This window comes from Colletotrichum chrysophilum (genome assembly GCF_026319265.1).
Source record: "Colletotrichum chrysophilum strain AFK26 chromosome Unknown scaffold_9, whole genome shotgun sequence".
Classification (NCBI taxonomy): Eukaryota; Fungi; Ascomycota; class Sordariomycetes; order Glomerellales; family Glomerellaceae; genus Colletotrichum; species Colletotrichum chrysophilum.
The window spans coordinates 376,479-390,937 of record NW_026517296.1 but is presented as its reverse complement, the minus strand read 5'-3'; the positions used below and the strand labels follow the sequence as shown (position 1 = coordinate 390,937).

Here is a 14,459-nt window from a genome sequence, read left to right as displayed (position 1 = left end):
CACCAAAGGAAGCCCGGGGACCAAAATTTTAGCGGAGCCCCACCCAATGAACTGTTCTGCGATTAAGTCCGGCCCGTCGACAACCGCCCCCAAAGGGAACTTCGATTCATCTAGAGGCTGCTTCCATAATCTTAAAAGTCGCCTCCCGGGCCCTCAAAGGGAAAGGAAGCTTGACATCAAAGTCAATTCACCTCCTTTCTTTCCCATTCACTCTTTGTGAGGCCGCATTTTGTCGCCCAAGCTTTGCCGCCCAGCCTGGCAGCACCCGTACGAAGACGCTGTATTTCAAAAAGCGCAATCACCATTTCATCATCACAGCAAACGTTGACGACAGCAAGCGGATCAGCCATGTCTGAAGGCGGAGGAGCGCAGACTCAGACGCAGACGCAGACTCAAGCGAGTTCGTCAAGCAGGGGAGGAAGGAGAGGCAGGTCCGGACGAGGAAGAGGGGGTCGAGGTCAGGGTGATGGCGGTCGTCGAGGCGGCGGCCGGAATGCCGCTGCCCAGTCGCAACCGCAGAACCAGAATCAAAGCCAGAATCAGGCCGGCCCAGCACCAGCGTCTGAGCCGATTGTAACGGCAGCACCTCGTGAGATCGCACCAGATGCGTCAGCTTCTGGCTCAGGAAGGAGAGGAAGAGGCCGTGGTGGTTCTAGAGGTGGCCGAAGAGGTGGCGGTCGTGGCGGCTCCGGAGTTGCGGCGCCCGTCCCTGGAACCCAGCGGACGTTTGGTGGTCGTTTAACGACGAATGCCGGCCCCGACGAAAATGCGGCAGCTGGTTTGAGTGCAGCTGCTCCAGATTTCGTGCCTGGGCAGCCCGTCCCTCAGAGATCGTGAGTTTGATATTCGCCACTTATTATGTTTCTGAGACTAATGCCGTCAAAGTGCACCTGCGCCCAAGCAGAAGAAGCCTCAATATCCTCTGGCACCAAAGTCTACAGCAGCAGATTTGCCTACGAGGATCCATGAGGACATTAGCCACGGCCAGTACGAGTGCGTCATTTGTTCAAGCGAAGTGCTGCGGTCATCTCGAGTATGGTCTTGTGGTTTGTGTTGGACCGTATTGCACTTTTCCTGCGTCAAGAAATGGTACACGAGCCAGCTCAAGAAGGATGATGACACGCACTCTTGGAGATGCCCAGGTTGCAACTCCAACCTTACCGAGGAGCCCACCTCGTATCACTGCTGGTGTGGCAAAGACATCAACCCGAGAAACGTTCCTGGTCTGCCTCCTCACTCCTGCGGACAAACCTGCTCGAAGCCCAGGTCGACATGTCCACACCCGTGCCCCCTCGAATGCCACGCCGGGCCGTGTCCACCTTGTACGTTAATGGGCCCGACTCAGGCATGCTTCTGCGGGAAGCATGAAGTTACGAAGCGATGTACCGAGACGGACTATGGCAATGGATGGAGTTGCAAGGAGATTTGCGGAGACTTGCTACCGTGCGGCGAGCACTTTTGTGCGACACCATGCCATCCAGGCTTGTGTGGTAGCTGCGAGATCCCAATGCAGGCGAGATGTTACTGTGGAAAGGAGCATAAGGAAATCCCCTGCGATCGACGAGGCGATTTGGAGATGTCCTTCAACTATGGTCAGATTTCTTCTGAGTCGGAGGATTCTTCCGAGGACAGCTGGTTCGACGGCTCATTCGATTGCGGTGCGACTTGCGGGAGAAATTACGACTGCGGTTTTCATGGGTGTGAAAAGACCTGTCATCCGCAGGATGAGGTTTCGGCTCACTGCCCACTCTCCCCCGACGTCGTGGCGAATTGCCCCTGCGGCAAGACGCCGTTGGAGGAGCTTCTCGACCAGCCGAGACAGTCTTGCCAGGATGAGGTTCCTCACTGCAAGAAGACCTGTGGAAAGACATTGTCTTGCGGCCACCAGTGCGTCGACACCTGCCATATCGGCCCTTGCAACCCCTGCTTCCAAAAGATGGACATAAGCTGTCGATGCGGCCGTACCAGTTGCACTTCGCTCTGTCACCAAGGCGAAATCGCGCCGCCGATGTGCATGAGGGTCTGCCAGGGTCAACTGAATTGCGCCCGTCACAAGTGTGGTGAGCGCTGCTGCCCTGGAGAGAAGCGGGCCATCGAGAGAGCCGCCGCCAGACGGAAACACCGCCCGCAGATTGCGGAGGAGGTGGAGGCAGAGCACATCTGTGTTCGCGTGTGCGGGAGAACGCTGAAGTGCGGAACTCATGAGTGTTATCAAATTTGCCATTCTGGGCCATGCCCGAGCTGCTTGGAGGCTGTTTTCGAGGAAATCAGTTGTGCTTGCGGCAGGACTGTCCTCCAGCCGCCTCAACCCTGCGGCACCCCGCCCCCTGAGTGCCGCTTTGATTGTACCAGAGCTCCGCCATGCGGCCACCCTTCGGTCAAACACAACTGCCACCCCGACGATGTTCCTTGCCCGAAGTGCCCTTTCCTCGTGGAGAAGGCTTGCATCTGCGGCAAACAGAGAATGAAGAATAGACCTTGCTGGCTTGAGGAAGCTCGCTGTGGTCTTCCTTGCGGCAAGAAGCTCAAGTGCGGGTAGGTTAAGCACACGACTACCCGATTGGACATACACTGACAAGTTATCAGCACGCACACCTGCAGAAAGGAGTGTCATCGCCCGGGTGAGTGTGAAGATGCCGAAATTCCTGGCTCTCATTGCGCCCAGCCCTGCGGCAAGACGCGCAAGTCCTGCGAGCATGCTTGCCAGGATTCGTGCCACGCCCCTTACCGTACGTGATCCCTTTTCAACTTCCTGACTTCTGTCTAACAATCACCAGAATGCAAGGAAGACCGGCCATGTCAAAGCAAGACCTTCATTACCTGCGAATGCCAAAACCGCAAGAAAGAGGTTAAGTGTCTCGCCACGAAGACGAACCCCACACCGGACCGTGACACCCTCAAATGCGACGATGAATGCCTCCGTCTTCAACGTAACCAGCGCCTTGCCGCCGCTCTCAATGTCGACCCGGACCACACTGACGACCACATCCCCTACTCCGACACGACCCTCAAGCTCTTCCGCGAGCTCTCCCTTACGTGGGCCCAAAATCAGGAACGCGAGTTCAGAGTCTTTGCCTCCGAGCCCTCCGAGAAGCGCCTCCGCTTCAAACCCATGCCCAAAGCCCAGCGCGCCTTCATACACAACCTCGCTGCGGACTTTGGCTTTGACTCAGAGAGCCAGGACCCGGAACCCCACCGCCACGTCTCAGTCTTCAAAACCCCGCGCTTTGTGTCCGCCCCGAAGAAGACACTCGCTCAGTGCGCCAAGATCCGCGCCGACGCCGCCAAACTCACCGCCGCCCCGGCCGCATCCTCCTCCGCGAACGCCTCCGCGGCACCGGAGCCCTTCAACGCCCTCCTCCTCACGGCACCGCGCTTCGGCCTCACGATTGACGAGATCGACTCCGCCCTTGCCACGCACCTGAAGTCCCACAACTCTCTCTCCTTCACAACCTCCTTCCTCCCGTCCGACGAGATCCTGATTCGCGCCGTACCCGTCACCTCCTGGGGCACCAGCCCCTCCGCCGTCGAATCGACACTCTCTTCCCTCAAGCCCCTCGTCGCCCGCACGGTCACAAAGGAAGGCCTCGCCGCCGCAGCTCTCCTCGTGACCGCCGACGCCAACCTCAACGTCCTCCGTCGCGAGGGCGCCGCCGCCGCAGGTGCCGGGGGCTGGAACGCCGTCGTCGGACGCGCCGCGGCCCAGCGTAGGGTGTTCGGCCCCGCCAAGCCCGAGACGACGCGGCCCAGCAGCGGCTTCGTCAGCTTCTCCAAGCTTGCGAGGAAGAAGGTCGTCGAGGACTCCGTGGCGGACGATTGGGAGGCTGCTGCGGATGACGAGTGAGGCGGTTTGCAGGGATCAGGATGAGAGACCAGAAGTGACGTTGTCCGGCCAAGGAAGTTAACGTTTTGAGATCGTTGGACAAGGAAGGTGCTTGGTGGTTTATCGCCTTGATTTCCCGCCTTGCGCATATCCATATATCCCCACGATCACGGAGAGATAAGCTTTAGACTTGTCACTGGAGATGCTTAGATAGATGCCCTACGAAGGGCAATATGCTTTCACGAGCAAGAAACCATCACAGGGGAACAGCTTCAGAATATTGAAATAGACATTACACAAAAGAAGAAGAAAACAAAAATCGAACAAAAAAACGAGTTAAATCATGCAACCATCTCTAAATCGTTCATAATTGCTATTCTATTCCCGTTCATCCGACAATGACATCGACGTACACTTCGAACACCCAACGCAACGCAAAGCAAAGTCGCATCGTCATCATCGTCAAGCCCCAGAACCCGCGATATCGCGCAATCTACTTATCACCAAGTCGGCTACGTCAAAGCATGCCACGTCAGAATACGATCACGGGATTCCGAGCTACAAACCCTGTCCTCCCCCGCTGGCCATGGATTCCTCGTTGGACGGGATGCAGGGTTCGTCCCAGTCATCAACGTCGTGAACTATCAACACCGTCAAGAGGATCGCACTTCACAGAAACGTATTTCCGTTTCTTCTCACAACCTGCGAACTTCGTGGAAGAGAGGGAGAAAAACGGTTTGCTCAGCTTGTAGACAGGCATTACGACCTCCCGTGGACTCAGCCGCGGTCTGTGGTTGAGTGGTCCACGCGGCCTGGGCTGGCTTCCCCTGTCCCTTGAACCACCCCGCACCCGAGCCGTGGGTGTAGAAACATCACATCTCACCTGATGAATATGCAGTACAGTAGATGTGAATACCAAAGTCGTTGCTTCATTAATTATATGCTACTTCTAGGAAGTCGAACGTAGCACCCCGGCCCGTTCTGTGGGCGCCGGGTGGGGGTATCATTCTAGGGACCATCGAGATGGTTATTAGGTGGTAGGAGAGAGACGCTGCCGCCACCAGCCTCCATAAAAAAGTCTTTCGCCTCTTGTCGTCTCGCGCAGGCCGTCTTGATCCATCCCAGGAACTCAAGAGGTCGCCTTCGCGTGCATGCCCGTGTATCGACTTTGCCTCCGACAGCAGAAAGCCTCTGAAAATACAGAGAAGAGGGATTCCCGGTCCGACCCCTTCGCTAGGATCTCGGCCACATGCCTGTTGAACCGTTCCTCGTCCTCGAAGTGCTTTCTCTACAAGCGCTGCTTCTCTTCCTTGCTGGCCCCGCCGGTTACATTCGCCAAGAAGTCGGCTATCGCTTCAAAGTAACCCTCCTCGAGGACGCTAGAGTTGTGGTCGCCCGCTGGCAGGGGTTTCCAGATTTTGGAGGGTGCCTGGGACAGCTCGTAAAGCTGGCGCATGTGACGAGGTCTGAGACATGTGTTAGTCTAGAGCGGTGACATCCAAGACAACACAAAAAAAAAACATGTTGGAGAAGCGGTATCAGACTCTCGTCGTAGGGTAAAATCAAGCGTCCCGAAGGACTCATATTTTGTGGGTGGTGACTTCAGATCATCATATCCGCTGGGTAGAAAGGTAGCAAAAACGAAGAGGAGAAGACTTACGGTACGATCTCATCCTGCAGGCCAGAGAGAAAAAGCATGGGCACCGAGGTGATGTTGGGAATCACCGACTCGCTCGGCCATACTTGGTGACACAAAAGGGTCAAGTACTTGGCCGGAGGAAGAACGGATGGGATAAGCTTGCGCATGGAGAGGAAGGTGTTCTCCAAGATCAAACCCGCAATATCGCCATCTTTTTGGTTCTTGGCGACAAGCTTGATGGCGACGGCCCCGCCCAAGCTCTGGCCGTAGACAACCAGCTTATGGCTGCTCGTCTCTGCGCGGGCGCGGAGGTAGTCAAGCGCCGTTTGCGCGTCGAGGAAAAGGCCGGACTCGTCAGGCTCGCCGGTGGAGAGGCCGTAGCCGCGGTACTCGAGCATGAAAACATTGCAGCCGATAAAGTTAATAAGCATGCGGGCAATGGGCAGGCGGTGACCGATATTGCCGGCGTTGCCGTGGAACATCAGGATGGTGACATTCGAGTTGTTGCCGCCGCGAGGGCCCCGAATGTAAAAGGCCGAGAGCTTTTCGCCATCGTTTGTCGGGATGACCAGCTCTTCGAAATCTTTAATTCCGTATTGTGAAGGTCGTGGGACTTCGGTGCGGGAATTCGGGGGCATGTGCGAAGGGTAAATCAAAGCCCTGGAGCCACACATGGTCTGGTTAGCTTGCTTTCGTTGTGGGGTCGCATCGGAAGAAGGTGGCGTCACATGGACACACACGCGAACCGCTTGGGTTGGGGGCGAAGGGAACACCTACTTCTGCTTGAAGTAGAGGAGGGTCGTCAAGACTGCTGCGATACCCTGCGAGGCAAAAGAGACGGATTAGCTTTGGGGACTAGCATAGCGGTAGAGGCACCATCTCGGGGTGAGGGCCCAAGAGGAGGGGTAGCAGACAGGAAGGTTGAAGGCTCGGTGAGAAAAGATGGGTAGTCCGTAGGACGAGGAGGCGGGAATGGCCATACCGTCGAGGCTATGGCTGGTAGCCGCATGTACGCGCCAACAGTACTGAGCATAGAGACACCCTGCTCAAGATAACTGTTGGAGGACGACGACGCTGAATTGGAGGAAGACATCTCGGAAGGGTCTCTCTTTTTCCTGGCGGGAGGAAAGGCGGAGGAAAGATTATATTTCCTCAATGCTGGACCAGTCGGCGAGCCCTCAATAGGATTAGGAAGGGACCTGACCAGAATTGATGGGGAAGGTAAGGCCCGAAGCGAGGAGGCAGAGTCCAGGAGAGAGCGGAGCCTCGCGGAGGCGGTGGAGGCCGACGCTAGCGGGCAGCAAGTACAGCCCACGCGGAGATTGGCGGGCAAGGTGACGGGTTGGATGTTAGAGCGCAAGTCGGTATGAGGCGATTGGAGACGCGAGCCAGGTCCAGGTCAACTGCGGTGGGCAGCCAACCGCAGCGCAGGCTCGCAACAGGACGAACAGACAGGGTCGCGCACGGAGCGGAGTGCTAAGCCTGGTGATTGACCGTCGACCCTGGAACCGGAAAGGCTGGCAGCGTTCCCTGATCGGAACGAAACCGAAGATCGGAGAGCGGTGTCAGTTTGTTGAGGAGCCAGAGCTCACTGGCACTGGACCTCTCGTTTTTGTTCTTGAGTCGTGAATGTTCCGTGTTTCGGGTTGCGAGCAGCAACGACGGCTGGCACTGAAGGCGCGGGAGGACACGGGCGACGGGAGATAGTGGTGTGGTTTTCTTTAGCAGGGCCGCATGATGCAGGTCAGGAGGGAAACCGTGTGAGGCGGGATCTCACAGCCGTGCCGCCGGCCGGGAGGTTTGGGGTGCAGCGAAGGCTGTCGGGGGGTTGCAGCGTTCAGCGCAGTGGGTGTCCTGGGCGGCCTTTTTCAATGTGCATCGAAATTCGAATCGGTGGATGAGGTCGGGGGCCAGCAACGAGGCGGGTCTGGGAGGCTTGTCGATGCGGCAGGTGACCTGATTTGGGGGTTGCCGGCAGGTTCTTTTCGGAGGTGCAGGGCTGCCAAGGCTTGTTGGACGGGCCTTGGAGGCGGAGGCAATCAATTTGACAGAGTGCGCGAGGAAAGAGTCGAGTTGCGAGAAGCGATGATACGATGTGATCGGTAATGATGATAGGGAGGGGGATGTTGGAGGCGAGATGTCCTGCGAACTAGTTTCCGAAATACGACAGCCAGCATGAAGCGAGGGGATATCATAAAAAAGTCAAAGGAGGCACTAGACGGTGTTTAAGGTGTTGGTTGGCTGACATTGTCCCGCTGCGACGCGGACACACGCGTTGATAGTCTTGTGTGGTTTCATTGCGTTTGTTGCTAAACGCGCCTAGCATGAAGCAATAAACAGCCATCGCATTGCCGGCGGTCCGTCTTTGATATTGGAGATGGAATGCTTGCTGAGCTTACCTTGGGTACTAAACGAGCACGGGATGACCGCTTTGCCATGCTGAAGATGTGAGCTTTTTTGCAGCTCTTCAACGAGATAGAGACTCTATCGCGAGGAAGCAACTTGACATGAATCATTCATATCTTGCGGCAATTCCGTGGATATATTCACTGTTCCTATTCGAGCACGTCGACGATTCATCGCATGTAAGTTTTGGTGGCCGCGGCAAGTCAGCATACACACCAAATGCCACACGAGACAGTGACAGAAGTCTGCTTGATGGAGGGACGGATCATGATCGCCGGAATGGGTAGCCAGCTCCCTCGAACTCAGGGGAACGCATCCAAAGCCGCAACATCCATCAACTTGTGTCCGCCGTCTCGTTACTTCAATACCTAGGAGGATCTGCCACTGAAACTAGACGTGGAAGACGGCGTGTGACAGGGAAGGAAAGGGCAAGGCATGACCTGGTGGGGGATTCGTGCCTCTCAAAATGCAATCTCGGGCCCCCAAGTGCGCCGTGGGCTGACATAGCGGGTTGCGGTGATTGGCAGAGGCCGACAATAGGGGGCAGCTCGGGCGATTTAGACGCTGAAGCTGGAGCTCTGAATGACGGTAGACGCGGAAGCGCATCGGACGGATTGTCGGGAGCTTCCACATTACCTAAGCTGGTCCTGCGCCGGGCTGACTTTAAGGTCACCTTAGCACAACCGCGGTGCGCCATCCATCCACCACGGCGGGGAGCTCATTCGAATGGTCCCCGAAGCTTTCCTGTCGCTGCTCACTGCCGCGCACTTCCACCGTCCGGATCTAGCTATCCAGGGCAAGACACCTGAACCATCTCAATCTCAACCGCGGAGATCAATGGCGTTGTCTTGGCTGGAACGAGGTGCGACTGGCGCCGAGCTTGGGGCTTGATACTCATCCTTGCGGGCTGGCTTGCGTGAACAATGTGGCTCAGTACTAACGAATTGCAAGTTACAACGGCGCCGTCAATCATTGAAGCTCCTCGGTCCAGATGAGATGGTCTCGCATCCACTGCCAACGTGGCCTGCAAGTCATGGGAAATCCACGCGATGGGCTCTCCTACAGCTAAGCTGCCATCGTCGATCCGACTCCAGATTCTATGCTTCCGTTTGCTCGATGGAAACGACGTGGGCCGCGCCCTGAGGCAAGGTAGGGAGGGCGTGTGCAGCAGCCCAAACGCAAGGCCGAAAGGGAAGTGGACATGGGAGGATTTCCAACAGCTGCATCCTCTTAAGCAATCCCAGGCACGGCACGCGGGCAAAGCCACCGACCTAACGCAAGGAAGGAACCCAGGGCAAAGCCAGGAACAGGAAAAGGAACGACTTTCGTCCGTTCTAATTGCGTCCCTGCAGCCGGCAACCAACAACCAAATTTATATGTCTTTCCACTCGCAAGCCCCCAACGACAAGTCGTTCGTTCGGCCGTCCGTCGATTTTAGACGCGCGCTATGGGGGCGGCGCTGAAGACATGCCCCAACAGGCCAACACTGAAGGGCGGCGATGCACTGCAAATGGGGGCTGCCCGCCAGCTGGGCCATCTCATGCAGCCCGCTAATCAGCGTGCCAGAAAGCGATGTGACGGCCCCCCGAGACGTCGACCTGGACGCCCAACGCGGCGGCAGCAGCCGTTCCATCCCTCTGGGACGTCGTCGTCATCCCTTTGATTCGCAGCGCCAGCCGGCGGATAGGGACAGGGCCCTCGCTTGGTCCGTCTCATGTGGCCGCTCCTTGTCCGGTCTCTTTTGGCAGTCGGTGGTCTACGGATACTACTGGCAAGGCATAGCATAATCTGACCTGACTTCAGCTACTACGGATTCGGATACGGATACCTTACTCAGAAGATCAGAGTGCGTGGCCTGGCCCTGCCCTTGTCGTGGAAGCCGAGTCGTCCCCAGAATAGAAGCAGAGCAGAAGCTTCTGCTGCTCTTCGGTTTACCCCTGAGTCCCGTTCTCTCTCGTCACTCGAACATGGGGTTCTCGTCTCCTTCCGTGAAACCGCGGCAAACGGGACGGGGACGACGACAAGACACTGCATTCCAGTCAACGGTCCGTCCGGAATGTTGCCCCACCGGGTGCAATTGCGCTTCTCATGCTGGCAACGCCCCGGGCTTGTCTATGCAAAAGACGGCGTTGTCGTGATGTGTTTGATTGTGGATCGATGTCGAACGGCATGTCTAGCCAGGTCAGGGACTCATGGCAGCTACAGCTGCCTTTCTTTAGACATCGATCACTAGCGGACCCCCAAAGGTAAGGGCATAAGGTACAGAATCCACTGGCCTGCATTTCGCATTTCCACAACAGCTCGCCCTGTGAAGAAACGGGCGAAGCGCGGGGGCGGTCTGCGGTGCCAGGAAGCCAGAAGCCCACCACGGGTGCATTCCGTTGCAGCTCGAGGTGGAATCAGTGGGATCTCGAGCTGCGAGTAAGTGAGAGAGGATGGTCAATGGTCGCCCGCTGGAGGCTGGACGGACGCAAGGACGGTGCTGCGCAGAGTCTCCATATCGTCCACCGTCTTCAGTGTTCTTCCCGTGAGGCGGACAAGATGCAACCACCCCCACCGTTGTCGCCCTGTCTCCAACGATTGGTCGACTGGGAATTGGCTATCATCCGAAGTACAGCCAATCAGACGCGTCGTTCGTCTGGGTTTTGGATTCATTGGGCCACTCGACACCACCGATTGCTGCTGAATGACCGTCGTTCCCCTGGGATACCGCCTGTCACTGGGAAAGAGCCGGGGTGCGCCTAGCAACAACATGTCGAGCTGCCCAACTGCGATGCACTCCAACGTCTCCACGACAAAGACGGACCAGAGAAAAAAAAATCCCACTGCGAAAAGTTTCGTTCGATTCCCACTTTGTTTGCATAGACTTTTTTGCAGTGCAGCCCGCGCAGCTTCACGACTTTCCGCAACTCAACCTCGTCGCTAGCCGTGTCTTTGGCAACCGATAATTCGTCGCGCATTCTCCAGACGAGCGCAATCTCATCCGCCCAGTCCAAACATCCTCAGCACGGCCAATCTTGGACAGCTTTAGGCCGGTTTTGACGCCATTGCCCCTCGATTCACCACGCCACCAGCTCCTCCAGCTGTTCGTACTCTCGCTCACTCGTCGCAACCGCAAACTTCCAGTGCTGAGCTCACCTCGCTCAAAATACAACATCGCCCAGCTTGGATTCCCGCTCTGCAGTCCAGGAATCTCAGTCTCCAGTCGTTTACCCGTCGTCACCTGCAGCTGGTCACCTTTTTTCTAGGGGCAGAGATTGCGCGCGTTCCTCAGCTGCGTCTCTCTCTACCACATCCAACACACCTGAAGCGCGAAACAAATTCTCACCCCTTCCATTCCCCTCCCCCCTGCGGACGTCGCCCCCTTGGACCCCTCCAAATAAGGGATTCCAACTTTGGAGATCGCCGGCACAGCTACGTCTTTGAGACGCGAAACCAACACGGAGGAAGCCCCTGACATCTCGAGTTGGATTGAACTCTGAGTTCCTTTGCGCCTGCTTCCCCCCGAGTCACCCGCTGTCTCGCCATTTCTCTCGTCCTCTCGCCATCCTTCTGTCTGCTGCCGCCGACAAACACACACTTACTCTCATAACACACAATCAACATCGAACAGCAACAACATTCCCCTCGCTCCACGCCCGGGCCTGTCTCCAACATCCATCCCGCTAGTTCTCACACACACACACACCCGCTACCGACTGCCAAAGTCTCAGCTACGCTTCCCAAAGCTCCAAAACACTCAGTGTCGTCCCCCAGTCTGCCCTTGTTCGTCTCGTACAAGGCACGTCCCGGCTTGCATTGCAGTCCACTTCTTGACGATCCCCCAAGCCCGCCAGCCCGGCCAGTCAGGCGCCGCCCTGAATCTGCACTCTGCAAATCCGCCTGCCGACAGATACACCACGGCCATTCCGTCGCCTCCCCAAACCGCCTTTCATTCTCTTCCGTTAAATACCGCGACCCAGTCAAAACCGTTCTCAGCCCAACGTCCCGCGCCCAATAGAAGCCCATTGTAAGGACAACACATCATCGTACAGCGTCGCTCCCTTCATCATGGTGTCCTTCTCTTGTGAGGTAAGCCCGCCCGTCGCCCTCTTTTCTTCCTCTTCGTCCTCTTCCCCCTCCATCCCAAGGGTCCCTTTACTTCTCCGTACGACCCCCCGTCGGTAACCCCCCCGAGGATCCCCATGTCGTCTTATTATAACCTCTTGACCTGACATCACATCCTCACACCACACACCTTCCATACAAGCAAGACACCAGACACACACCCCTCCAGCAACGGAAACAAACACCCCTCCACTTCCCCTTGGATGCTCTTTAATAGTCACTGTCTCGTCCCGTCCCTCCTTCGCCTCCCCGACCATACACCCTTCTTCATCCCCCAAGAATCCAATTATCTTGCTCTAGCAAATCCTGCGCAACATCACTGACCTGTCGCTTTGCTCAACCACAGAACTGTGGTGATGTCTTGACGAAGAAGAAGCTCGACCCGCACAGAAACCGTTGTCGAGGCGCCACTTACACTTGCATCGATTGCATGGTCTACTTCCCCGGCACCGAATATCGTTCTCATACCGTAAGTCCCACCAGTTCCTCATCGAGCCGCCAACGGGCGCCGTCTCCGAGGCTAAGGTAGTCATGTGCTAACCCAACGCCAGAGTTGCATGAGCGAAGCCCAAAAGTACCAAGGCGCCCTCTACAAGGAGAAGAACATCAACAACAATAAGAAGCAGAACAATAGAAACAACATCCAGCCGCAAAACGTACCCCTTCCCGACGACAACATGGCTCATGTAGCATACGTTGAGGACGTCCCCGAGGACGTCTTCGAAACCTACGAATACCAGGGCGGCGGCAGCGACGACGGTGCCTCCCCGGCCAACCTACCCGAAGCACCTACACCTCCCTCCGCTCCCAATGTCTTTGACTTCCTCGAAGCAGCAACACCCACCGCCTCAACGCTCCAGCTCGGCCAGAAGGAAGTCAACGAAGAGACACAACTGGTTCGCTATGAAGCGAGCACCTTCCTGGACGAGGACGGCGCCATGGTCGACGAGGACCCCCAGGCTATGGTCCAATACGGCGCCGGCTCCATTCCCCTCGACCCTTACGAGACACCCGCCCCCAAGCACGAGAGAAGGAGGAAGGACGGCAGTGAGAAGAAGGACAAGAAGCGCAAGCGTCTTCACGTCGACACCGACCAGATGATGATCGACGCCCCGCCCCAGCTCCAGCACTCAGGCCTCACCGGCGGCATCAAGACCATGATGCGTCCCGTCTTCCCCCCGTCGCCCGACTTCTCCGGCGGCGACGCCGACCCGTCCCCTCTCAGCCCGCTGAAGAAGACGAAGCACTCCAAGCACAAGAAGTCCTCCGAGGGAGGCATCGGCAACAACATTCTCGGCCTCCTCAACATGAACACCAGCAGCAAGACCAAGGCCAAGAAGCGCAAGGTCTCGTCCTCCTCCAAGAAGCACTCCTCGCACCGCCACCGCGACGGCGAGAAGGCCCCCAAGCTCATCGAGTACCGCCCCGGCTCCCGCGACAGCAAGAAGGACGGCGACGGCGACGACAACCAGATGGTCGTCTTCCGCCCCCGCGCCGACGTCTTCCTGTCCCTCGTCAACAAGGGGCCCGAGAGCGAGCGCGGCTGCAGCATGAACAAGGCCCTGAAGCGCTTCCACCGCGAGCGCTCCTCCTCCGGCGACAGCCTCAGCAAGCTAATGGAGGAGAAGGAGCTGTGGCGCTCCCTGCGCATGAGGCGCAACGAGCGTGGAGAGATTGTACTCTTCACTGCCTGAGCAGTCTTCGCTGCTTGAGTTAAATCTCCAACCCCCAAACACCCTTTTGTAACCAACGGATAACCGGGCTGGGGAACTCATAAAGGATACGGAGTTTAAGCGTTTGATGTTTTTTTTTTCCACTGTTTTTATTGGAACGCACAATGGCACATGATACCTACACGATGGAATAGAGAGCCATCGAGCCCTGGAATGGGCAAACGGGCCCTCCTCAAGGGGAGACAGGGCGGACCATTGGGTGGGGGTGGGGGAAAGGTGTTCGGATCACTTGTCTTGGTCGACAAACAGTATCACTTTTTATTTTCTCTCCTCTTTTTTGATACTGGTCCCCCGTTCATCGTATCCAATGGTCGGCATTACTCCCAGGAAGCTGGTCTTCAAAGCTTATAACCGACGAGCCATCTGATCCATTGATATGAAGCGCGGCGGAGACACAGTGTCTAGGGGGGGATATTTCTTCACACTTTTTCAAACTCTTCTGTGTATTGAGTAGGAAGGTCGACCAACACGTTTTCTGTCTCTCGTTGCATTTCTCTGAGCATCTTGTTGATTTTGACAATTGTGAAGGGAGTGTGCTAATACCTTTTGTATCATCTCATGAGTGTACCTCTATTCTGTGGTATATAATTCATTTCGTACAAACTCTTTTGCTTCGGATGCCTTTGTTCATGAAAACTCCAGTCCTGCATACACTCAGGATGAAATACCACCACTGGTCTTAACCACCAAAGCTCTCCGCTCACTGTAATAATAATAATGTAAATGTACAAAAGTAAACTCCGCATCGCCT

The 14,459-nt window shown here is 56.5% G+C and overlaps 3 protein-coding genes across 3 annotated transcripts; 2 read left to right on the top strand and 1 right to left on the bottom strand.

Moving 5' to 3' along the window:
- Positions 1-2,464: 2,464 nt before the first annotated feature.
- On the top strand, positions 2,465-3,844 carry COL26b_001968 (uncharacterized protein; the record flags this gene model as incomplete). The annotated part of the gene is made up of 3 exons (XM_053174904.1): positions 2,465-2,535; positions 2,587-2,729; positions 2,778-3,844. The coding sequence occupies 3 exons, from the start codon at positions 2,465-2,467 to the stop codon at positions 3,842-3,844; spliced, it is 1,281 nt and encodes a 426-aa protein (XP_053041199.1).
- A 1,267-nt stretch (positions 3,845-5,111) lies between these two features.
- On the bottom strand, positions 5,112-6,100 carry COL26b_001967 (uncharacterized protein; the record flags this gene model as incomplete). Its single annotated transcript, XM_053174903.1, has 2 exons — positions 5,112-5,289; positions 5,484-6,100. 2 exons carry the CDS (start codon positions 6,098-6,100, stop codon positions 5,112-5,114), a joined length of 795 nt encoding a protein of 264 aa, XP_053041198.1.
- A 5,818-nt stretch (positions 6,101-11,918) lies between these two features.
- COL26b_001966 (uncharacterized protein) lies at positions 11,919-13,669 on the top strand (the record flags this gene model as incomplete). Its single annotated transcript, XM_053174902.1, is given in 4 exon segments — positions 11,919-11,939; positions 12,322-12,444; positions 12,459-12,500; positions 12,527-13,669. The coding sequence occupies 4 exon segments, from the start codon at positions 11,919-11,921 to the stop codon at positions 13,667-13,669; spliced, it is 1,329 nt and encodes a 442-aa protein (XP_053041197.1).
- Positions 13,670-14,459: the final 790 nt, after the last annotated feature.